The sequence below is a fragment of the Nothobranchius furzeri genome, chromosome 17 (assembly GCF_043380555.1).
Source record: "Nothobranchius furzeri strain GRZ-AD chromosome 17, NfurGRZ-RIMD1, whole genome shotgun sequence".
NCBI lineage: Eukaryota > Metazoa > Chordata > Actinopteri > Cyprinodontiformes > Nothobranchiidae > Nothobranchius > Nothobranchius furzeri.
This window is the reverse complement of record NC_091757.1, coordinates 37,612,318-37,639,341: the sequence shown is the minus strand read 5'-3', so window position 1 is coordinate 37,639,341 and position 27,024 is coordinate 37,612,318. Positions and strand designations below refer to the sequence as shown.

Sequence of the window (27,024 nt, the reverse complement as noted above, 5' to 3'; positions counted from 1 at the left end):
TAGCAGCAGGTGTTGTGCCCAAATCAGATCCCCTACAGAATATGACAACTTTTGCTTGGCCCACTCATTAAAGAACATCTATTATAAAACCTCCAAGAACACTTGGCCGTATGTTTAGTTTATGGAGCCATTTTAGTTTTTGACATGTTGATAATAAAGACATTTGGTTCATATTTAAGTTTGCATTTGGTAAACTGAGTCCAGATTATATATTTTAATCCTGTGGGCATAAAATTAGGATTGCTTGGACATAGAGACACTGCATATAAAAAAATAATACCGTCATTGTGCTTGGAATAATTTTTGATGATGAAGATGAGATATATCCCATCTAACCCTCTGCAGGTGGTCTCATCCTTCCAAGCTCAGGTCCTCAACCAGAGGCCTGGGAGCCTGAGGGTTCTGCAGTATCTTAGCTGTTTTTAGAACTGCACTTTTTTGGACTGAGATGTCTGATGTTCTTCCTGGGATCTGCTTTAGCCACTTTGTTTGGAGGTTACTGCCCTGAGTGCCCCGATGACCACAGGCACCACCAAAGTCTTCACTCTCCAGGCTTTCTTAAGTTCTTCTTTGAGGCCCTGGTACATCTCTAGTTTCTCATGCTCCTTATTCCTGACGTTGCATCACTTGGTATTGCCACATCAACCTCAATGACTGTCCTCTGTTGTTTGTCCACCATCAAAATTTATTCTGGGAACAATGACATCCGTAATAGAAGAGAAAATGTTATTTTAGGTGGAATGTGTGTTAATGCAATTGAATCTGATTTTTTGCCTCAGTTAGGGTCCTCAGATTGAATGAGAATACCAACCGCTGTTAAAACACCACAGCCGCATCTAACAGCCTCTCACCTCTCATCTGAGTTAAATAACCAGCTCTGTTGTACCTTGAAATGACTCTTGTCATCATGCTCTGCAGTATTGTGCAAATAAATCAGCAATGCTATTGCAGCTGAGAGTGTGAAAGGACCCTGCTCTACCTCCAGACCAGCACACTGACTATTTAAATCCCTCTGTTCCTCTTCGCTTCTATTCCCAAAATGCAATTACAATCCTGGCTAGGGTAGCTACTTTGGCCTGGGCAGAACACAGCATCAGTCCAGACTCTTAGTGGGATCAAAAGACTGGGCAATCCCCCCAAAACACCTTTGCACCTTACTGCTTCATGGACTGTGACTCCTTCAAGCTGTAGACTACTAAACCCGTGTGAGCTGCACCACTGGGCTTTGCAGTGAGCTTTAGCTGCAGGTGGATCGAGCTGCTTTGCCTGATAAAGAATAAAAAGAGGATTTTAGCACTAAAAACATTCAGGGGAACAACAAGTAATGTATGCCCAAAAAGATGTGTGGATACACTTCCTCCCTCTGCAACACAGACTTGAGACAACGGTACACTTTCTTAGTCCAACATAATAGAAACCAAATCACGGGAGCATTTTGTTCCATGTCTCTTATGAGACACATCTGCCTCCTGGGGTGACAGTCTTCTGTTCATCAAAGCCCCCTCTTCTCTGTGCTGTTGACACAGGGGTATCAAACCCAAATAGCCTAATTTGTTTCCTTAAATCTAAAAATTCCCAGGATGGTAGAGCACGGAGCCGTCAATGCTGAAGGTAGCAGGAGCTGCTAAGAATCAGGGGGAAAAAAGAAGGCAGATGGGAGATCAAGGATGTGCCAGGCTGTAGCGTGGGGTGTGGTGCTGATGAGGAAGGAGGAATGTTCTGGAAATAATTGTTACTTTTAAAGGATGTTTTTGAGGAAATGTGAGGCCACCTGCCAGCGATGCCTCCGGCTGAAAGCACACGCCACAGGACTCTGATTGACAGAGAGGGTAAATAGTTGCTAGCAGGAGCCTGATTGTATCTCTCGCCTCTGGCAGAACAGCAGTGAAGGTGGACGTGTGATTGTCTTTTGTTACAATCCTTCTGCCACAAATTAAGTTGGCACCTCAATCGAGCCAACGAAGAAGCATGTTTGCTCAAAGACGCAACCCGTCCTGCAGACAATAAGACACAAAAAAACCAAACACACATCTGTCTCTGCCACATTACCATAAGCACTCTGGAAAATATGTCAATGGAGAAAGGGAATTCTAGAACTAAGGATGCGGGGCAGAGTAAGAAAAGTGGCAGAAAACAGAGAAGGGAGAATATGTCTACCAAACACTCTGTAGGGACTGCTGGATGTTTAAGGCCTGGTTAAACATTTTAATGTTTTAATCTGTAAAGAACTTTGAGTTGCATTTTTTTGTATGAAAAGTGCTATATAAATAAAGTTGATTTGATTTGGTTTTTGGGGAGTGTTTGCTGTGCTCAGGTCACGCAGTGTAATGGGGGTGGGGTGTCTGCTAGCGTCAGAGGAAAACTTTCCTTGGCTGAACCACCCCCAGTGACAACAAGATGGAGGTAAAAAACATGGCTGAATGTGGGGAAACTTGTAGAAAAATGTAATCTGACTCATAGCAGCCACATGAGCACCTCTGGAATCCAGCTGCAACAAGTCAAAACGAGAAAAAAACGATAGAAAAACATCAGAGTGGCTTCAGGTCAATAGATTTTTTTTGGTCTTAGACTTTCTACTGAACTATGCAACTGCAGATTATCTTTGCAGCTATAGTGTTTTTACAGCTAGAATACATATTATAAATGTAGTTTTATAGGGTAAAAATACAGGGACTGAAATCTAAACATGGAGGCAAGAGGGAAGAGACAATCAGCCAACATCAACTCCTCGTGCATGACTCACCCCACATCTGTAGCAACAAACGGCTTTGGCCTAAATGATCCACACATGTATTTGCAATCCACACACAGGTATTTACATTAAGGAATCAATAAAACTAAACCTCATACGTGGCATTTTTTTACATTTATTTTAAAAATAAATCACTAAAAAACGACAATTAAATAAATACATCTTCAGAATAACAGTGACATTTATAGTAGACTTTCTAACGTGAATTTAAAAATAAAAGTATGGAAGCAGTGATTTAAAAAACTAAAACAACAACAAAGAACCAACAGCATTTCAATCAGGCTGAGATGTGGACTTTTATTCTAGATTGTAATTTATTCCTGTACTTGGGATCATTGTCAAACTGCAAAAGGATCATTTTTAACAGAGTTGCAGCTGGTCTTTCATGTGAGTCAAAGATAATTTGGTACACAGGTGTTCTGGGCTGAATTAGAGGTGATTTTATCCAAAATGGTTCCAGTGTTAGCTCAAAAAATTGGCTTGAACAAAAAATAGTTTAGTAGCAACAAGTCTTTGTGAGGTAAGCCGTAGCTCTGGAGGGAGAGCGGGATGTCCAGTAATCAGAGAGTTGCCGGCTGGTGGTGGTCGGTGCCAGTGTCGGCAGCCTTGGCTCTATCAGTGCATCCCAGGGCAGCTGTGGCTACATGGTGACTCATCACCACCATGGTGTGAATGACCATTGTGTTATAAAGCACCTTGGAGGGGGGTCTAGGACTCAAGAAAGAGTTCTGTCATTTCCCATTAACCATTTATAAGCCAAAGCAAAGAGCTGTTTCCTACAGGGACATGAAGCAAGTTAAGCAAGTTAAAGGGACGCCAGACCAGCTGTCAGCAACCCACAGCCCTGGAGCCGCATGCGGCTTTCATCCATCTGATGTGGCTCTCTGTGCTTGAAAATAATTAAATATTATTTAATTAAAATGTATTTAGACCTCTTATGATGAATTATATAAATGGAAACCGTGATCCCTCGCACGGACATGGGTCACTTGCCCCCCCCCCCTGGAGCCAGGCCTGGAGGTGGGGCATGCTGGCGAGCGCCTGGTGGCCGGGCTTTCACCCATGGAGCCCGGCCGGGCACAGCCCGAAGAGGAAATGTGGGTCCCCCTCCCAGGGGCTCACCACTCGTGGGAAGGGCCAAAGGGGTCGGGTGCAGCGTGTGACGGGTGGTAGTCGAGGGCGGGGACCTTGGCGGTCTTATCCTCGGCTACAGAAGCTAGCTCTTGGCACATGGAATGCCACCTTTCCGGTGGCGAAGGAGCCTGAGGTGGTGTGTGAAGTTGAGAGGTTCCGACTAGATATAGTCGGACTCACCTCAACGCATGGCTCTGGCTCTGGAACCAGTTTCCTTGAGAGGGGTTGGACTTTCTACCACTCTGGAGTTGCTCCTACTGAGAGGAACCAAGCAGGGGTGGGCATACTAGTTGCCTCCCATCTTGGTGCCTGTACGTTGGGGTTTACCCCGGTGAATGAGAGGGTAGCCTCCCTCCGCCTATGTGTGGGGGGACGGGTTCTGCCTGTGGTCTGTGCTTATGCACCAAACTACAGTTCAGACTACCTACCCTTTTGGAGACCTTGGAGGGGGTGCTGGAGAGCGCTCCTTCTGGTGACTCCCTCGTTCTGCTGGGGGACTTTAACGCTCACGTGGGCAACGACAGTGAGACCTGGAGAGGTGTGGTTAGGAGGAACGGCCCCCCTGATCTGAATTCGAGTGGTGTTTTGCTATTGGACTTCTGTGCCAGTCATGGATTGTCCATAATGAACACCATGTTCGGACATAAAGGTGTCCATATGTGCTCTTGGCACCAGGATACCTTAGGCCGCAGCTCGATGATCGACTATGTTGTTGTTTCATCTGACCTGCAGCCACATGTCACTCAGGTGAAGAGAGGGGCAGAGCTGTCAACTGACCACTACCTGGTGGTGAGTTGGCTCAGATGGTGGGGGAGGATGCCGGTCAGACCAGGCAGGCCCAAACGTATCGCGAGGGTCTGCTGGGAACGTCTGACAGAGTCTCCTGTCAGAAGGAGCTTCAATTCCCACCTCCAACAGAACTTCCAAAATGTTCCGGGGGAGGCAGGGGACATTGAGTCTGAATGGATCCTGTTCCGTGCCTCTGTTGTTGAGGCTGCTGACCGGAGCTGTGGTCGCAGGATCGTCTGTGCCTGTCGTGGTGGCAACCCCCGAACCCGCTGGTGGACACCGAAGGTTAGGGATGCTGTCAAGCTGAATAAAGAGCCCTATCAGGTGTTTTTGGCCTGTGGGACTCCAGAGGCAGCTGATGGGTGCCGGCAGTCCAAGTGGAACGCGGCTCGGGTGGTCGCCAAGGCAAAAACCCGGGCATGGGAGGAGTTCGGTGTGACCATGGAGCAAGACTTCCGTACGGCTTTGAGGAGATTCTGGTCCACCATCCGGCACCTCAGGGGGGGGGGGGGGGGGAGCAGTGCGCTACCAACACTGTCTATAGTAGGGACGGTGTGCGGCTGACCTTTACTCAGGACGTTGTGGATCGGTGGGCAGAATACTTCGAAGACCTCCTCAATCCCACCGCCACATCTTTCAGTGAGGAAACAGAGTCTGGGGACTTTGGGTTGGCCTCTCAAATCTCTGGTGCTGAGGTCACTGAGGTGGTTAATAAGCTCCTCTGTGGCAAGGCTCCAGGGGTGGATGAGATCTGCCTGGAGTTCCTTAAGGCTCTGGATGTTGTGGGGCTGTGTTGGCTGACGCGGCTCTGCAATATTGGGTGGACATCAGGGGCAGTCCCACTGGACTGGCAGACCAGGGTGGTGGTCCCCTTGTTTAAAAAGGGGGACTGCAGGGTGTGTTCCAACTACAGGGGGATCACACACCTAAGCCTTCCTGGTAAGGTCTATTCAGGGGTTCTGGAGAGGAGGGTCCGTCGGATTGTTGAACCTCAGATTCAGGAGGAGCAATGTGGTTTTTGTCCTGGCCGTGGAACACTGGACCAGCTCGCGTGGGAATTTGCCCAACCAGTCTACATGTGTTTTGTGGATTTGGAGAAGGCATTTGACCGCGTCCCTCGGGGGCCCTGTGGAGGCTTCTCCGGGAATATGGGGTACCAGGCCCTCTGATACGGGCTGTTAGGTCCCTGTATGACCGATGTCAGAGCTTGGTCCGCATTGCCAGCAGTAAGTCGGGCTCGTTCCCAGTGATAGTTGGACTCCGCCATGGCTGCCCTTTGTCACCAATTCTGTTCATAACCTTTATGGACAGGATTTCTAGGTACAACCAAGGTGTTGAGGGCATCCGTTTTGGTGGCCTGAGGATCAGGTCTCTGCTCTTTGCAGATGATGTGGTCCTGTTGGCTTCATCAGAATGTGATCTTCAGCTTTCGCTGGAGTGGTTTGAAGCCGAGTGTGAAGCAGCTGGGATGAGAATCAGCTCCTCTAAATCTGAGGTCATGGTCTTGATTCGGAAAAGGGTAGAATGCCCTCTCCGGGTCAGGGATGAGGTCCTGCCCCAAGTGGAGGAGTTTAAGTATCTCAGGGTCTTGTTCACGAGAGGGAAAACTGGAGCATGAGATCGATAGGCGGATTGGTGCTGCATCTGCAGTGATGCGGGCGTTGCACCGGTCTGTCGTGGTGAAGAGAGAGCTGAGTCAGAAGGCAAAGCTCTCGATTTACCAGTCGATCTATGTTCCTACCCTCACCTATGGTCATGAGCTTTGGGTAGTGACCGAAAGAACGAGATTGCGAATACAAGCGGCCGAAATGAGTTTTCTCTGAAGAGTGGCTGGGCTCTCCCTTAGAGATAGGGTGAGAAGCTCTGTCATTCGGGAGGGGCTCGGAGTAGACCCGCTGCTCCTCCACATCGAGAGGAGCCAGTTGAGGTGGCTCGGGCAACTGGTCAGGATGCCTCCTGGACGCCTCCCTGGTGAGGTTTTCCAGGCACGTCCAACCTGGAGGAGACCTAAAGATAGACCCAGGACACGGTGGAGGGACTGTCTCTCACCTGGCCAGGGAACACCTTGGGATTCCCCCGGAGGAGCTGGCCCAAGTGGCTGGGGAGAGGGAAGTCTGGGCCTCTCGCCTTAGGCTACTGCCCCCGCGACCCGACTCCAGATAAGCATATGAAAATGGATGGATGGTATTTTATTTTACAGCATTCATTTTTCATATGTATACCAATTTCAAATGTCAAGATTGTCATATTTTAAAATCTTAACAAAAAATGATAGACCTAAAATACATAAAACAATTGTTTCCCTCTGCATCATAACGCTGTGTGTGTGTGTGTGTGTGTGTGTGTGTGTGTGTGTGTGTGTGTGTGTGTGTGTGTGTGTGTGTGTGTGTGTGTGTGTGTGTGTGTGTGCGTGCGTTGCACTTCATGCACTGGTCTAAACAACCTGGCCAGTGTGTCCAGAACGTTATAATTAAATAGCATTTATTAGAAACATTTCACCCACGGCCCGTCTGCTCCCCGTAAACCTGAACAGGCCCAACCCGGTATCACGCAAGACCAGGTCTACAGGTCACCTGCTTGTGCGTAATCAAATGTCTCTATAGGTGCTTTCTGAGCTGAAGAGGATATGAGATTCTGGACTTTTGCGTCAGACGGGCTCATGGATATATTGCAGCGTCGTCACATTGGAGACAGGAACAAGCGCTATTCAGCCAAAGTTTCATAATCAGGGAACATTTTCAAAGTGACACGTCTCTCTGAGAGACAGGGTTTGGAAAACACTCGCTTCAGTGAGAGGAATCTTCTCACATGCGCTGACAGCGAGCTGCGCTGAGCTTGACTGGTTTAGCTACCTCCGTGATATGAACATGAAGTCAAAGCATCAACATCATTAGTTCAATAAACAGCAAAGTAAGTTCATTTCCAGCCAGTCAGCAACAGGAAATAAAGAGCATTCTTACCCACTCACTATCATTTACAACAGCTGTAATAAACTGGACGCTTAATATCATAATAGGTGTGCAACAATGATGCAAACACTGATCTGCTGCTCAGTTACAAACATCTGGATAAAGTCTTTATCGGATCTGATTTCACTTTTGGCACCAAACCTAAAGTGTAATGTACCTGTGAGTCCCCAAAAACCATTAGTGGGTAAAATTCCAACTTAAGATCAGATCATGCTTAACTTAGTCCAAAAATAAACTTATTTAGATGTCGATATCTAGATGTCTGCATGTGCCTGAAACTGGCAAAAGGAGGAACGTTGCTCATCAAACAAGAGCGTGGGTACAACAGAAGACTTTGTCTAAATGCTAATTAGTGATCAGATTTGTATTTTTTGGACTTCCTAGATTTTATGGCATAAACGGGCATCTGTGGTTCAGTTAAAGCCGTCTGCAGGTCTCTAAGGACATTTCTGACTAATGCACACACGTTTTAATAGTATGCTACTGAAACCCTAGAATTACAGATCCCCCCCACATCATAAAACCTAATTCAACCCCGGTTTATAACCCTACCTAGACTGTTAACAGCAGTCTTTCCTCCTCACTACAGTCAAACACTTCATTGTTACAAATAACGCTTAAGGCAGAATTGTTTACTTTTAAGGAGGTGGTCACGCTTCCTAATGAACAGATATTAAAGAAAAAACACTTTTTGCTGAATAGTTGATGACATGTTTTGTAGAAAGTACGACTGCTCTCAGGTTGTAGTTTCATATTTTTAACACAACAGAAACATGAACATGTTTATTACGTCCACTGATTTAAAAGATTAAATACAAGTATTTATGTATCTGTTCCTTTATGGCACTGAACTTTTGTCTAAATCCTGAGAATCCTGGACCCAACACACAAGCAGCCTGATTCAATGGCCCACTGACCCAGACATTAAATCTTAACTGTGGAGCCACCAGTGCTCATTCTGTCTGACAGAGCACAATACCTGTGTAAATGACAGACAATAAACAAGTAGACTGCACACCGGAGACAGGTCCTTGCAAAACTTATCATCTCTAGGAGATTTCTTCTCAGGCTTCATAATGACCACAGAGTGATATTTTCTTCTCTGCATCTTGTCGGAACTGCGGGCATGGATGAGCCAACAACAAAACTGAACACACATACGGAGACAACAATGAAAACGTCCCTTTTGTCTGCTCAACGCTGATGAAAAGCTACCCACAGCGTACTTCAATCACATCGGAAAATGAGTTGGAGACATGCCGCAACCTCGACAGTGCCATTAAGCCTGTCAGTCAGTCCCGTGGAGAGCGAGGAAGGGGAAACTGCCAGCGGCCCTATTCGGTGTGGTGTGCAGCCCTGCACTAGACCCGCAGGAACCAAGAGCCCCTCCTGTGCTGGAGCTGGATATCTGACATAAACATAATGAAGCTATATGATTATGTATTCTGCTTTGCATGGCCATAAACCCCCAAATGTCACATCCAGACAAAGGAATCATGCATATTTGAATGGTGCTGGAGGTACAGAGAGCATTATCATGTGAGAAACAATAGCTGGAATATCCTCATACATGTTCCCACGCATTAAATGAAAAATGACCCGCAATTGTATAGCGCCTCTCAGAGAGGACTCCAAAGCGCTTTACACTACAGTGTATCATTCATCCACTCACACACTGGTGGTGATGAGCTACGATGTAGCCACAGCTGCCCTAGGGCGCACTGACAGAGGCAAGGCTGCCGAGCACAGACGCCACCGGCCCCTTTGACCACCACCAGCAGGCAACGTGGGTCAAGTGTCTTGCCCAACAGCAGAATTCTCTGTCCCGAGCCGGAATCGAACCTGCAACCTTCCAACTACTGGACAACCAGCACAACCTGTTAAGCTACTGCTGCCCCGACTACACCATGCACACGCAGATGCCCATGCATACTAACACACACACACACGCACACACACGCACACACACACACACACACACACACACACACACACACACACACACACACACACACACACACACACACACACACACACACATGGAGCAAGATAAGCCTCTGCATGCTGTCAGATGCTGGTGTGTGATTGGCCTCTGTGGAGATACCGCTTCTCTCATCATTAACTCTTCAGAGGATCACACTGCTCTAATCAAGCTAAGCCTCTCTGAATGGCGATGAAGTCCAAAATGTGCCCATGCACTCATTCACAGATGCCCGACTCATTACACGCATGCAAACACACAACAGCAAACACAAACTTCATCACTATAATCTCTCTACTACACACAAGCAGCTGTGTGCAACCTGTAAAAACAGGTCGGAGACCAATCACAATATGAGCCAATTATGGTCAATTTGAAGAAATGTATGAAATTAAGAGTCAATTCTGTGTTAAATTATGGAAACAATATGCTCTCCACACTTTACAATAATTTATGCTATACAAAACAATAATTTGTCTCTGCTTAACCCTTTATAAGGCCAATGTCTATATTTAGACACTTCCACTCACATCATAAACGATGTTGGTGTGCCTTTTCACAAACTCTTAGAATTATGAAATTTCACCCAAACAACCATCAGAGACTAAGCTAGTCACACTTTGTGCCATGGCGCCATTCCTCCAATCAGGGCGGGCTATAACGCACCAAATATTGGTGTGTCTGCAGAGCCAGAAAACTGCTCGGTCTCCTCTCGTGTTTACGGTCACATCTCTTCAACTAACAATGCTAGGTTTACGAAACTCTCACATCACAAAGTTGACTAGTTGCACTAAATAAGGATGTATATGTTGTAAATGTTAAATTCAAGGAAGTTGGTAAAATCATGGCATGAAAATCAAATTAGCCATATTTGATCATGTACCCTGAACAATTAAAAGAAATTATGAATATTTTTAGGTCAAATCTGTTGTTTTTTAGACATAATTCTAATATGCATGATTATGAATACTCAAAAAATCTATATTAGATCAGAAATAGTATCTATTGTTCAATAACTTTTCTACAATAATCAGTTTTTATAAAAATATTCTACATTGTTTAACAATTGTGATATATTCTGTATTTGTGAACAGTGTTCTAAAATTAGCTAGATTATTCTAGAGTGTCTTATAATTTTCTATATTATTCAAAAATAATGTTTATTTAACTTGTTCATGTTTTTTATTTTAGGTTTTCTTTTACCAGAACAGGGCCAACATCCATATTTGATCACTTTGTTTTCTCAGATTTTCTGCATGAAAACAAATATTGTAATTGTATTGTAAACATTGCAACATTTACCAGACTTACCAGACTTTGGTTGTGAACTACAATAACACCCTGGCGTTGAAATCTAAAAAAATTTAAATACTTCAATGAGTGCCCTATTAAGGGTTCAAGGTATTTTTGGGCTATTTTGAGTTACGTTTCATGCTTAAATGTTTAAAATGATTAATATTGTGGATGGTCACTAGAATGCCTGCTGTCAATTAGTTACATCTGACAGGACAAATGATGCCACGGCTATTCTGAGTGTGAGAATAAGATTTATTTGTGCTGTATCAGCTTTAATCTCCAAATTTTCATAGCAGGTTATGTATTTTTTTAAATAAACTTTCACACTATCATGAATTTTTATGCTGCAATTATCACCAGAAACCACAACAAGTGGCACTTCCATTTCATTCAAGGATCAGAATTATCTTTTTTTTTTCTTGTAAGGCAAAAACTGGGCATGTTCTGACCACATATCACATATCCAATCGCAAAAATCATCACTTGTTCAGGAAGCACATTGATAAGAATCATGTTACCGTTATGAATAAATTTAAATGTTGCTCCGTCACTTGTTTAAACTGTGTGTGGCTGTAGTGAGTGATGCACATCCTCACGATAGGGTAGGTGTGTCATAGCAGGAAGACCCACTCTTGTGCACAACACTCGTAGAGCTGTGTGTGTAAAATAGTGACAAAAAAGCAGCTCACACCACAGCTCCAGGACACTGCAACCACATGGTCATCGAGTGTGATAAATACACTGCTACTTTGACTATGATCATTTTTTGTCCATTTTGGTTTATTGTTTATTTAATGTCAGCTGGTTCTGTGTTTTTGTCTGAATTGCTGCAGAGAGCTCTGAGTATCAAGCTCCGTTTTAAGTGTTTGCTTTTGAGATGGCAGACTAGAACTACATGCAGACAGGTGATTTACTGTGGCGACCCCTGAAGGAAAAAAACTAAAGAGAAAGAAGAATTTTTTAAGGTGGCATTTCAGATTTGCAGTGTTGAATGCAGCTGCCTTTTTTTCCGCCATGTTAAATACCCAGTTTGTACAAGTTACAAGTGGGTGATAAACTGCTTTCACTATGTCATTTAAAAGGATACTTAGCAACTTTTGAAATGTCACTCACACCCCCACTGTCCTCTGTGGCCAGAATACCGCATTTACAACTTCAGAGTGCCGGTACGGTATGTGGGATTTAGAAAAAAATAGAGCTTACATACCTTGCAGTGCTGTGCGCTTACAGCATATTTCCTGCATGTTTTAGATCATGAACACAGCTGATTTGTTTAACTTAGTGATGAATCACTCCTGTAGACACTAATGAAGGCTGGGGAGACATTTCAGCAGTTAGATGAAGGTGTTAAAAAGTCGAACGTACAGCAAGGAGATATGTTTTGCTTTCGGTTCTAATAAACGGACACTAGGGGGTGCTAAAAGAAAGCCAAAACTGCTTAGTCTCCCTTTAAAAAGCATCCAAACTGCAGACATTTTTGCTCTCCTGCCATGTTATGATATCTGAATTCCTGCCCATCCTATAGTACTACAATATTGCAACCAGATTTTGTTAAGAAAATGTGTGGATTTTTCATCTGCTTTTAGTGAAATCAACTGCTTTCTGTGTAGAACTTTGACACGACTTCTTAAAAAAACTGCTAGTATATAAATAAACTGAAAACAAATCCATGAAGGTTGCTACAGCCTGACATAAGTATGCTCAAGGTTGTGCTAAAAACGTTAAACAGCCACTCAAAAAACGAGGATCTGGACATAACATGAGCACAAATTAAACATCACAACAAGTGAGATGCCTCAAGGGTCCAGGCCCGGCAGGAGATGATTAGCCGTTGCTGCAAGCAATAGCCAGTGGGTGCAAATAATTCGGTTCAGAGAGCCTCCATAGCAACTAATGTCTAAAACAAGAAAAGCTACAATGAAATGAGGCAGAGCCCTGTTTACCTTTGGGCTCCCAACTAAATATTTTATGATCCTGACTTCACGTGGTTTAAAACAGCACTTTCAAGAGTTTTTGTTTTCTGAGGCTGACGTGAGGCTGAGGTAGTCTGACTTGACAGTTATTTAGAGACCTTACTTTGTGTGCTGCAAGGTCAAGCATAAGCAGAACCCGTAGGCCTACGTCCCCTCCTAAGATGGAGCACTTTCATTTCAGTGACTTGGGGCCTCGTATTTCTCTGTATTTTATTGCTTTCTCTTGGTGTTTTTTGCACAAAGATGCATTCCACCTCCTCATACAGACACAGGGCTCCTGTCCAAGAAAGGCTAGGGAAGGTCTGGATTCTGTACCGCAAGGACAAGAATGCTGACGCTGCTCTAACGCCGGACAAAAGCTGCAGACGAGAGGGGGGGGGGTGAGACAAAGTGAGAAAAAGAGCAAATCTTCGTGTGTAGGAGCTGTTAGAAGGCTTGAGTTGAGCCAAGCTGAAGAGCTGTAATCTCCATTTTTGGCGCGATGTCAGAGAATGTTGCAAAAGACCATTTCTTCAGTCTGCAAAAATGTAGTCTTGACATCTTAGAGTGTGCTGAAGCTATATTTAATGCTAACATCAAACGCTTGGAGCTGCACTGACCTCTCCCCCCATGGGAGACCCTGGGCTTGCTTGTAATACAGAAACTGTCCTCGAAACACTCACAGAACTTGTCCAAAACTCCAACGCACCATCTGAGTTTCACCTTATCTCTGAGGACGAGCTCATCTCTACTTTACAGATGGTTGAGGGCTGAGGGCTAATCTGGTTTCTATCTTTGCCTTTTAAGATCTGAGGGAAGCAAAGAACAGAAGGGAGGGGACACGTCTTCATAATGTAACTCGATTCTGGAGTAGTTAAAAGGAAAATATATATATACATGTATAAATATATGTTTCACTAAAGGGTGCACAGAGCTCCTTTTCTCTTTTTTACTGTAGGGACGTATTAATAAAACATATCAGGACACAAAAGCAGCCATTCATATATCCACTCATGTATCACCTCAGGAATTATAAACACATTACCCACTCATCCACGCACTAACGTATGGCTTATTTTTCTTTATTTTGAGTGGGTGATGTCAAGGACCACTGAAATAAAACACAAACACCTCTTTAAGATAGAGTCAAAGCTAAGAATATATGATGTAACTGATCTTGTAAACTGATGTAATTTATGTTAGTGAGGAAGGTTATAAAAATCTAAAGAAAATTATCAGGTGACATCAGATATCATAGTAAATAAAAACGTCTAGTGCGCAAAAGGAGAATTTAGTGAGGACGTTTTATGGGAACTAGGCTTACAGGTAAATACAGCCTTTAAAGGGTACGTTCACCTTTTTTCCAACACATTTGAAGTGTTTTCTAGTATGCATGGGTGCCTTGAGAGTCGATCTGTGAGAAAAAAGCTCTGGCGCTCCAGTTTCAGGAACTAGAAGTGAGCTAGCTCAGAGCTGAGCTGAAGATGGCAAGTTTTGGAGTCTTATTTGCTTATATTTGGACAGCTCCCCTCTGACTGGCTAACAGCAAAGTGACTCTACCACTGACTTCATTTGCTTTGCAGTGTTGATGCATCTCTACAAATAACACAAGCCTGGAGGAGTTCTGCCATGTGGCGGAGTTGCTAATGCTAACATTAGCTTCTACTAGTCAAGATATTCTCTGCTCTCTCCTGGGCGCTAAATCCACAACAGCCTTCCTTGTTGCGAGCCATGGTGGGCGAGTCCATGAAAGCTAACTTAACATTTTAATGTGCTAGTTCAGCCTTTTCTAATCGTTCTGCAGCTAATTCAGGAAATACGGGGAGATGACTATTTTTACATTTAGGTGACTGCTTACATTTCCAAAATAACAAAAAATTAAATGTTATGTCATTTAAAAGCTCACATCTTTATCATAAAGACCGTTTTACTCCTTTTAAATGTCGGATGCTTTTCCAGGCTTTCCACTTTTCAACTGTAGGGCTACATGTAGGACTTTACCATGTGCATAAATCAATAATCATTTCCCTACTTGTACAAAGTAATTGGGGCCAGTGATTGTTTCGCTAAGTTCGGCTAGGCCGCTGCTCAGAGGAGATTGCTGGTCTGCATCCCTCCGTCTGCTTGACCTCTGACCTCAAGCCCTAATCATCAATTAACATGCAGTCTCTTCTGCATATTGACGTACGGAAAATGGTATCAGATTGGAACGCATGCTAAACAGGTTGAAAACAAACAACCAAACACAACAAATGCCCAAGTTACCCGCCGGCTCCTGAGAGCATTCTATAAAATGCTAATTCTCCTGAAGCAGGCTGGGATATGGTGCACGGGGGCAGCTGTGCAGGGAGTTGCCTTAGATTGGTAGCCTTTTCCTTGTCACAACAATGTCTTCTTACCACAGAGCCGTTGACATGATTCATGAGCTGGAGGAGTTGATGTGGTTTTGGTGTGGCAGCCAGATGAAATCCCCTCAGTCCACTAACGTAGGTTTCTGTGCTGGGGTAGGCTTTTCAAGTTTACTGGAACTAAGAATTCATTTCACACGGCTGTGGTAGAAACAGGTCTCTGTGTAGCTAAATCAACCCTGTCGGCCCCTCCCTAACCTTTATCACTACAGACAGTATTACACACACACACACACACACACACACACACACACACACACACACACACACACACACACACACACACACACACACACACACACACACACACACACACATGATAAATAAAAACACATATTCATGCTCAGGCTCCTCTCCTTTTTACTACCCTCCTCTTATAACTACCTCCAGTGGACCTTCCCTTCTCCTCCTGCTTCCATCTTTTTCCAAGTACCTCTCTTTACTTCTCCTTCATTAAAATGGACTTCCTAAAGCCTCCATTTGTCTTGCTGACAGCTCCACTATCGATCGGGCTGGGGAAGGGGATGCAGCTCTAGAGCTTTAAACGGCTCTGTGGCCAGCCTGGCCGAGCTGGACTGAGACCGGAGGGGGGGAGGAGGAGTGGGCAGTGCCCGGTTATACTGGGAGGTCTGCCCCAAAGTCTGAATAACGCTTAGCGGAGCCCTCTGGCAGAGATGAGATTTTACATGGAAATGACTCACCATCTCTGTAATAAGGATTAAGCTGATGTGATCAGATAATGAATTAATCACGCAGACCTAAACAACACATTAGCCACTCTCTGCAGACCACTCGTAAGCTCTCCAGAAAATGAGCACAACAGTGAGACCACTTAAAATACTGCTGAGTGGAGGTGTGAGGGATTCAGGGGCTCTATCGACAGGCAGTTCACTTCAATCACCAACGTATGAGCCGATGTTCTGCTGAATAAAACCTTATAATCGGACTCGCTTCTTTATTTTTTACATATTATCTGGAGAAGATGGGTTGGCACCGTCGGCCTTCAGCCTGACATCCAATCCTTCTGCGAAGATTGATGATTGAACGTTTGATTTTTATGGTGATTAGAATTGACGCGGAGGGCCACAGTCCTCTGATGAGCACGATCTAAGAGTGTGTTAGCTGACTTCTGTTAATCACATGGTGCATAGCAACACTGTAGCAGAATGGGAATCTCACGCACTCGTGTCACTTCTTATTCATCCCTCTGAATTACAACGGGTGGACGCAACAGACGAGGTGCAATACTCAAGACAAATGAAAACACGTTTTAAATTGAAACTTGTAAATCCACACTGATCTTCCATCTGTATGGATGCTTAAATCAGAGTGAATTTATAGAGGGATAACGACACATCGTTTTTAAAAGCAAATTTAATTTCTCAAAAGGGCAGCTTCCTCACAAAATATGTTCTGCAAGTCTATAAAATAGAGCAACAGCGAATGCACACAGAACTGGAGATGGAGGGAAATCAGATGGAGAGTAGGGCTAAAATGGAAGAGGAGTGATCTGGAATGGTGGGGAGAAGGAGACACAGAGCACACGGTGGTGAGAAAGGAGAGAAGGAAGAGGCAGCAGAGAGCAGTGGTCGATATAACGGCAGTCATTCATCTCTCTGACAGCTCTCCAAATGCTCCGCTGGGGGAGACACAAAACTGCGTCACTTCCAATGCAGCAAATGCACAAAACAAACACGCATGTTTGCATGCATGCATGAACAGTAACATGGCTTGTTTATGAACCTTGAAACTGGTGTGCAAACACACCTAGGCAGCTACAGTTAGCATTATACCAAAGGCGCAAATTTCTGCAGCAGTTTGGAGAAAAAATAAAAACCATCTCAAATTTTATTCCTGTCTAGCAATCTGGTGAAAAAATGTGCCTGGTGTCTGTTTGCAGAGTCAATGGATCCAAGACAAACACGTCCATGACACAATCACATGACACTGGAATATATATACGAACACAGATGTGTGTTTCATTTATTAAACACACACAAACCTCGATCCCCAGTTCTGGCCATGGCCCATTGGCTGATGCCTGCTGTCCATCTTTCATGATTCATGGCTAAGCAAGCTGCTGTGGAGCGGTTCTGAACCAGTGGGCCGAGGAGAGCTGTGTGTCATTAAAGCACAGCAGGCTGGACATGCTTTTGGAGCTGCTCCACCGTGGCCAGATCTGTGCCTCCGTCTGGCACAACGGGGGGAGCAGGTACTAATGTGGCGGCACTGCTTGTGGTGATTTAGCTCAAGTACTGCAAACGCCCGAAATGCCTCACAAGTTAAATCACCTTTAAAATGTGCACTCTGAACATGAGATGTGCTACTTTTCATTTAATTGGACACCCATCTCCTCAGGGGCGATGGTGGCACAGGAGTTAAGTGCTCGCCTCGCAATCGGAAGGTCGCAGGTTCGAGACCCGCTCAGTCTGTCGCTGTTGTTGTGTCCTTGGGCAAGACACTTGACCCACATTGCCTGCTGGTGGTGGTCGGAGGGACCGGTGGCGCCAGTGCTCGGCAGCCTCGCCTCTGTCAGTGCGCCCCATGGCAGCTGTGGCTACATTGTAGCTCATCCCCACCAGTGTGTGAATGTGTGTGTGAATGGGTGAATGACTGATTGTGTTGTAAAGCGCCTTGGGAGGTTCCATGACTCTAGAAGGCGCTATATCAAATACAGGCCATTTACCATATTTCAGCTAGATTGGCTCCTCTATTCATCCCCAAAGCTTTCCAACAAATCGCCAAAGCGGTAGAGGCTAAGAAAAACAGACAAATGTACCAAGAACCCCTGTCACAAACCTAAACATCCCCACCTTTTAGCCATTCTCGACTAGCGTGACCCCAAGACATGCACCAGAGGCACACATCCTGTCATTGCTAATGACTCCTTAATGATCTGCTCCCCCTGCTGGGGTACTGACCAACACTGACGAACCCTAACCCTGACAAGAGGAACACCCGGACCACCGCTCTACCTCGCTTCTTGTTTAAAGGCTCATCTTTCAGTCCACAGACTCAACACACAGGATAAAATACAGGAAGATCTCACAAGCACTGTGATGAGCACCAAGTCAGAGCTGAAATCACAGTGATGGGCAACATATGAAAAGATTCTGTGGAGTAAACTGGATCAAAGGGAGGGGAAATCAAGATGTAAAAAGGCAGAAATTAAAAAGGGGAACTGGCATGGCAAGACAAACTGCAGCGTTAATGGAAAAAAGCAGAGTTTATATCATTTCTACATTCGCCTTGATCCTGCTTTCCATTATTTCCATTTGGGGTCGAGGGAGTCAGTGTTGGAGAATCTTTAAAAGATCACAAGAGATAATTATAGAGTGCACGCCTGCCAGCCTGCCACAGTTTCTCCCAAATACTCACACCCCAAATTAGGGGTTACGTCTTCCCACTTAAACCTAGCATTTCAGAAGATAACGTCAAGGACAGAAAGAGGGTTGAAGAAAAAGAATGCACAGAGAAAAAGACCTAGTCAAACAGCTTTAGTGTACAATCACAGACAGAGCCTTTATTAATAATGTTACTGGTGGGCCTTAAATAGGGCCAGGTGTGGAAACTGGGACAAAAACTAAAGTCGGGAACAACGTAGGTTTATATTCAAGCTGGACTGCAGAAGGCAGCTGAAAATCTGCAAAGAATATTTCCGAAAGTCAGCCAGCTCAAGAAAAACACCAACTTCACTCTAGTCCATGACCTCACTGGTTTGGACCGCAGATCTCTGTCCCAGTCCTGGATGACAGAGCACTCTCTCTCTCTGAGCTATTCCACAGCTTGGCCTTTTCTGTTTGCTTTTCTTCTTTTTTCTTCTTCTTTCTTCATCTTCATTCTGTCCGAGTTAGGTTCATCACAAAGGGGTCGGGTGCAGCGTGTGACGGGTGGTCGTCGAGGGTGGGGCCCTTGGCGGTCTGATCCTCGGCTACAGAAACTGGCTCTTGGCACATGTAATGTCACCTCTCTGGTGGGGAAGGAGCCTGAGGTGGTGTGTGAGGTTGAGAGGTTCCAACTAGATATAGTCGGACTCACCTCAACACATGGCTCTGGCTCTGGAACCAGTTTCCTTGAGAGGGGTTGGACTTTCTACCACTCTGGAGTTGCTCCCACTGAGAGGCGCCGAGCAGGGGTGGGCATACTAGTTGCCCCCCCATCTTGGTGCCTGTACGTTGGGGTTTACCCCAGTGAATGAGAGGGTAACCTCCCTCTCCCTACATGTGGGGGGACGGGTTCTGACCGTGGTCTATGCCTATGCACCAAACTACAGTTCAGACTACCCACCCTTTTTAGAGACCTTGGAGGGGGTGCGGATGAAAATGGATGGATGGATGGACGGACAATCCAGTAGCGTCACAAACTGCTCTTAGTCAGCCAAAAGGACCTGATGTAGCATTTAGCCACAAAAAACAACAACAGAGGTTTTCCAGTTGTTGCAAATCTAATCAAGATAGCCTGCAAGCTTTACAGAACTAAGCGCTGCACAGCTGCAGGAATTATGGAGAACACTCATTTAAGATCCCTGTTTTTTGTCACGCTCTGATTCTTCGTCACAGATAAGCCACTGTAGTTTAGACTAGCAGCTTTTATGGTAAACCCAAACTCTCAGTAACATTAATACTTGTCATTAGGCAGGATATCAGCATGACTGTTGGGTTGTATCTCTGCTAAGAACAACATCTTTAAGCATTTGTTTAAAATCTGCGTGATCATCTGGCTGTTTGACCTCTTAGACTTGTCTGACTTTGCTCTAATGATGTCACCACAAGCCCAGATGTACGCAATTAACTTGATGAAACTATACAAATGTTTGAGCGTAATACCATCCATGCTGCAATAAGCCCAATTTTATTAGATTTTGCAGGATAAAACAGGGTCAAGTGTAGGAGATCGTTGTTTTTAAACTCATGAGCAAAGCTTGTCCTAATCAAAGCTCGTGTCTGTTATTACATCGCTGTGGCGTTGCAGAAACACCTCTATAAAATTACAAGTTACCGCAAATTTATTGGAATTTTAAAGTTACAACAGATTTGAACCAGTGCATCAAGAGTCTGTTTTGTCTTCTCGACACTCTCAGGTTGTGTGTGGTGTACGTTGGAAATCCAGTCAGAAAAAAACATCCTGTCCCTGGGCCCCTAGGAAGTGACCTCAGACCTCCAGAAAGGCCAGATTAAAGTCCACATCAGAAACAATACACACACACACACACACACACACACACACACACACACACACACACACACACACACACACACACACACACACACACACACACACACACACACACACACACACGTCATAATGAGCTACGTACCAGGCTCCAGTGTGTTCTGAAGGAGACCAGGTGGTGTGACACACACATGACTCTGATTAGGAGGACTTAAGATGAACAAGAGGAGGGAGAGAGGGAATAGGGGTCTGTGAGGAGCCAATCACAATGTTTATTATGTGATGTAAACGTTTGTATTGCTCACTGTCCTTAAGTTCAGATTCGCGGCGAAAGCCACGAGAGACAGAAAAGATCCTTCAGTGAAAAGGTTATGAACAATTCATACCTTACCTGGGGTAGATGGCTTTTTGATCCACCTAATTTTAGAGAATTACAGATTAGTTCTGTCTGGATTGATGAGCTAAAGGCTAGTTGAAATGGGGCTGGTTCCAAAGTTTACTGGTGTCACGTTTAAAACAACTCTTCTTCAGCATTTCTGCAAAACACTATTTAATTAAAAGCGGGGTCATTTTTGCTAAATCGCTTGTAATTTGGCCTCTCCAAATTCTGTTACTGAACCATCTCGAGTATAAATACATGTTTGGTCTCTTTGTAAAGGTAACACTCTCTAGTTTCACCCACAACAGAATCATCAGAATTACTTTAGGTGTAACAGGTCAAAAGTTATGCACCTTAGAACCATCAGGAAAAAATGAATTTTTTGTTCTTGCATAATTTAAAAAGAAAAAAAGGTCTCTATAGCTGCAATATGCAGTTGGGGACAGAAACACACCAACTGCCAACAGAATAACTTGTTGACTACTCACATTTCAAATTTGAAAAGAATATCTGTAAAAATGATTTTTTTACACCAGTTTTTATGCGGGCATGTCCAGGCGCATTTCAGAGGGACCTTTGGTTTATCCAAACCTATCCAAATTGGACACATTTGGGAACGTGTGGAAAAAGTGCAATAACTTTTGAGTGCTTCAACCCACAGATATCAATGAGGGCTCTACTGAAAGCTTACACCTATAGGAATCTATATCTACACATAGTGTCACTCCATTATCCACACCCAGTTATGGTCATTCATATTCCACAATCAAAACCATAAAATATACACATTTCAATTAAAAAAAGGTCAAAACAAAGGTTACGTGTTAAAATATATGTATTGGGTTAAATTGTTTTACTAGATGATATTCCCTGGAGCCATACGGACAGAATGAGACCAATCTTTCTCGGAAATATTGATGTTTGACCTGCTGAGAGCCCTCAAAGGTAGGAAAAGTCAACTCTTAAAGTTTATGCTTTGCTGTAAAGAAGGCTTTACTGTCAGAGCTGTGGTTGTTGTGTGCTAAAACAGTTTCAATCAACGGAAAGACGACACTTTGAAGTTTTATTTGACGTGTAATCTGTCGAGGGGCATGACGGAGGGGCATGCACACATGGCTGTAATATCTTCCAAGAGTAGTAACGTACCGGGACCGGTACGTGTGCATCTAAACCTTCACATTAACATTACTGTCACATTACAAATTTCTGTAATATACTTACACATCTATATTATTGCTAATATATATTGTAACACATCTAAATCACGGCTAAAGCACTTCTGGATGGATGCAAACTGCATTTCGTTGCCCTGTACCTGTACATATGCAATGACAATAAAGTTGAATTCTATTCTATTCTATTCTATTCATACACCTTTCAAACTGACTTAAGCCGCTGGGATGTTTGGAACTATTGAGAGCTCCATGAACCACGTGACCTTGAGTCGGCGAGTTCAAAGCGCGTTGTAACTCTTTCTATAGCTATGCATCACCCACAACTAGGCTCCGCCCACATAGCTGCTTTTCTTTTCAAACAGAAAAAGATTCAAACCTTTCAAAAAACATTCCCAAAGCAAACACTTGAGATTTGCAAACATTATCGGTTTTGAAAAGGAAGTTTTCCACTCAAACAAAACTTTCTCTGTGAAAGCAAAATGTTTGATTTTGATCAAAAATGTGATTCAGTATGATTTGTACCGTATTTTCTGGACTATAAGCCGCTACTTTTTTCCCCACACTTTGAACCGTGCGGCTAATAATGAGGTGCGGCTTTACTGAAGATTTTCCTTCACCTGCCAGGGGGCGCTATAGCAGAAAGTGAAACAGGTGGAAGTCTAAAGTGGAAATCGAAGAAAGTGCTCATTTTAATTTAGCACATGCAAGCAGCCGACACGACGAAGATTTTTTTTTTCAAATCCATACCCCCTCATCATGGAAACTACACGTATGAGTTCATATGATGCCGCATTTAAGTTGAAGGCCATCGATCTGGCAGTAAAGGAGGGAAACAGTGCTGCCGCACGTAAGCTTGGCATGATTGAATCTATGGTTCGGCGCTGGAGACGGCAGCGGGAAGAACTCATTCAAGCCATCTTCACCCGGGATGATGACAGCAACACGGACAGCGACACTGACATCGCAACAGAAAACGTATGTGACGAAGCTCTTCTGAGGCTGTTCAACTCCGACACTGAAAATGATGACTGCAGTGGTTTCAGTGAGCAGGAGGATGATGAATAAACTAACCAATAACTTTTCTGTTTTGTTTGATACTGATCAGTTCAGTTACATTCAGTTAAACTACGTTTTCAATTCAGTAGATATCTGGTGGATATCTGCGGATTTTAGCCCGGTGCGACTTATATAAGTACAGTTCCATGTTTTTTTTAAACTTAGTAGGTGCGGCTTATAGTGAGGTGTGCTCTATAGTCCGGAAATCACGGTAATTCAGCTTTTACTAGACAAATGAAAGTTTTAAGGAATTTTTTGTAAATTTTTATTTTTTGCAATATTTCAAACTTTGGTTTCAACAGTTTTAGAAAATGTATTAATTAGGAAACACAATAAACTCCATCCTATATCATTGTATTTTACCAGGATAGAAAATAGCTAAATCTGTTTGGGAGGTTTTTGTCTCAAAGCTTTAGTGTAATCATGTGTAAAATAGCTTTTGCACAAACCCCCACAATATACAGCCAATTTGTATCTCTCCAAATTAAGTTTGTTCAAATCCTTATCTATGAGTGAGATATTAATCATTTATAACCGTTCGATAGAAACAGCAGCATCAGCGGCTGAAGCTTCTTCAGACTCCATTAACAAGCACCAGTCTGCTTACATACTGTGTATACATTTGCTCATACACACACAAATGTTTGGTCCGCTAATTGCTGATGTAGCATCACTATAGCTGAGACCAGACGTTAAGATCCTTGAACGTGTTCTCCCACGCGTCTCTGCTACTAACCATGTAGACATACTTTTGCTCTGTGGGAGTTAAAGATGTCAAAGGCGTCTCTGGCCTCATTCCTCAACAGTTAGTTTCCTCCCAGAACATTGCGCTGCATTTTGACCGGACTGTTCAAATGTCTCCTGATATCAGGAAACACAAACGAGCAGGCCTGCCAGCCTGGTGCGGAGGATAAGGAAGCGGAAACAGAGGCCATTCTTCTCCTGGCGTGACAGGAATTGTGTTAGAACAAGCACCTGTCACCCTACAACAATGACCACAAAGGCTGGCCAGACACCAGAAAAGTGGGAAGAGAAAGGAGAGAAAGAGGGCATCAAACAGTAAATCCGACTGACCCACTAATTATTTTTCTATTCCAACAAACCAAATCCTAAACGTACACGATTCTTAGAGCCATTACAGATTCAGGAAGCAGATAAATACGACCTTTCTGCTCTGATTGTGTGTGGCTTGAGTTGCCTGATTTATTCATCACCTCTATCTATTTTCAGCACCTATTTTCAACTCTTTTTTTTTCTCAAAATGATAAAAAGCAGGAGCATCTCTGTGCCCTTAATACTTCTCCTTCAGCTGTCCTCTAAACAGAGACTACAGAGGAATTTCTAGGCACAACACAATCCCACACTTCAGCATGACAAAAGAATCGGAGGAGAAGGAAAAATGCAACTTGGATTCATTGTTCTTTGCAGTGACAGTTGCCTGGCTCCAGCTATTCCACTACTTACTTCTCTGTCCTTTAACTTCATGGCCAGAACCAGCTGGTTGCGGTGGTTGGTCAACGCTTCACGGTAGTTTCCCTTGGAGAAGAATGCAGAGCCCAGATTCCCATGAGCACGGCATTCCCCTGTTTGGTCACCTGAGGTGGAAAAATGAGAGGAATAAGATGAAAAAGTACACGGCCAAACAGGAGCATGGCTATGGGTGGGCCACGTTTTACCAGGGCCCACCCAATCAAATGGCTCCTATAAAAAATGTATGTAAAGTTATTTTGTTTTGGAGGGGTGTCCTTTCAGGCTATCATACAATAAAATAAAACAGACCAAATTTTAAATGAACTCTAATTAATTGTTTTCAGTTCCATTTATTGGGCCCACCCATTTTTTATTAGGCCTGCCCAAAAGAGAGTTTCTGGCCAGGATTAAAATATAAACCACCTGTTGCTTAGTTTATGTCACCCCTACTGTTGCCGTTAAACAGTGATGGGATGATCCACATCTATGAACACCCCTAAAAGGAAAAGTGGCTTCTTTGACAGCTGCTGGTGTTGATCTCAGAGCTCCAGAGGGCAGGAGGGGAAGGCCCTATTATTTCTGCCTGACAGAGAGCCCTCACAGCCGTGGTCAAAGCAAAGCTTAGGTCTCTGTGCTCCACCTGAGATCCACAGCTTCTTATCTCCAGCTGCTCTGCCCACTCATGTGTCAAATGTGTGGGGGTGAGACGAGTGGAGCCAGTCTGCGCTGCTCTCTGTTTTCAGTTATTCCCTATCTCATCCTTCAAAGAGTTTCCCCTTTTCCCCTTTTTCTCAACTGTTTCACTGGTAAATGGTCAGTCTTCTACTTGAATTTAGGTGAACTTGAATGTTTGAGCTAGATGTAACCATTTGTGGTTAAATGGTGAAATAAACGGCATGACAGAGATACATTTTAATTGAGCATCAAAGAAAAGAACAAGGATTTAGGGAACTTTGAACGTGGTAAACCGCTGATCTGGGATGTGTTTCTTGAGCATGACATTAAGTTCACTGGACTCCTAGAGCTTCCACCATCACCTGATCTCTGCCCAGTCCAGAACCTTTGGGATGTAATGGAACCAAATATTGTGGAATCATAGATTGTATAAATAGTGGACGGACCCTTCATGCCCTCACCCGTAAGTTTCTGAAGTGCTTCATTGTAGCCCAGTAGGCGGTTCCCACCACTCCCATCTAGGTCACACGTTTTATCACAAAATACAAAAATTATGCTCAAATTTGACCTACTAAACCTAAAATGTGTTTTTATTGTAACATGCTGTAAACATGTTTACCGTAAATCCTCTAATACAGGCCGGTATTCAATTAAAGGCCGGGTCTCCAATTTTGGCCGGCGTCAGAGTCAGCAGAGGCGAATAATGGCCGGTCTCTTATTGTGGCCGGGTGGAATGTGGTAACAAGCAAGTATGAGCGTCTCAGCGGCAGGGTTATAGTCCCCAAATCAACCAGCAGGAGGCAATAGAGGTTCACACAGACCTATATTAGGCTTTTTCTTCAACGCTTTGTAACGCTACAGACACGATTCTCTATCACGCTCCTACCACACAGAGTCACGGTGTCAGTTAACCATGCTAATTCAACCGGCTCCACAGAACACACATCACCTTCCCTGTGGCTTACATAACACTCACACAACACGCAAATCAGCACATAGGAACTAGCAGAACGATAGGAAACACATATAACACAATACCCAGAATGCACCTGGCTTACAACCCCAGCCAGGTCATTACACTATCAAGTTCAAAGAGAACGTGCTGATTATGCTGCAGAACACTCTGGGGAGCAGCAGTAGGGGGTGTCTGAACTAGTCATCTTCACTATAGTGACTTTTTATGCCTGTCGTCGACTAGTCGCTGTCACATGATAATGACCGGCAAGATGCAGCCCTCGTAAAAGACAGCAGCCTGCTGTCAGCAGGTGACAAGCTCCTGCGCTCGGGGGGGTGGGTGGGGTGGGGGGGGGGGCAACGCGCTGTGCCAGACCGTAGGTACTGACACGCGATCGTTCATGTCGGTTCATTGCCTTTAATGTTTTCTGTCTTTTATTTGCGCCTGATGTGTATCGCTGCTGTGGAGCGGGGCGCTTCACCTTGTCCTCCGACGCACAAATCACTGATGCGGCCTCCAAGCAGGGAGCGCTCCGCTGTTTTCGCGGTCGGTAGATCTGCCTCCTGAGCACGGCCACAGTAACAATCAGGTGTCGCCACCTCAAAAACTAATTTAACACGTGATCATTCATGTCGGTTCATTTCCTTTAATGTTTTCTGTCTTTTATTTGCGCCTGATGCGTTTCGCTGCATGCTGTGGAGTGGGGCGCTGCGCGCATCACCTTGTCCTCCGACGCACTGATCACTGATACGGCCGCCAAACAGCGAGCGCTCCGCTGTTTTTGAGGTCGGTAGATCTTTTAGAACTGCAGTTCAAAGGTAACTCATGAGGTGAATATATATGAACCCAGGTAGCAGTTTT

At 44.3% G+C, this 27,024-nt stretch overlaps 1 protein-coding gene across 4 annotated transcripts in view; it reads right to left on the bottom strand.

Moving 5' to 3' along the window:
- Window positions 1–27,024, bottom strand: part of LOC107393710 (tetratricopeptide repeat protein 28) — a 264,696-nt gene that overhangs the window by 61,400 nt on the left and 176,272 nt on the right. For all 4 annotated transcript variants that reach the window (XM_054731384.2, XM_054731385.2, XM_054731386.2 and 1 more), the window contains one exon: window positions 24,528–24,658. In XM_054731384.2, coding sequence (XP_054587359.2) covers window positions 24,528–24,658 — 131 coding nt within the window. The remainder of the gene's footprint in view (window positions 1–24,527; window positions 24,659–27,024) is intronic.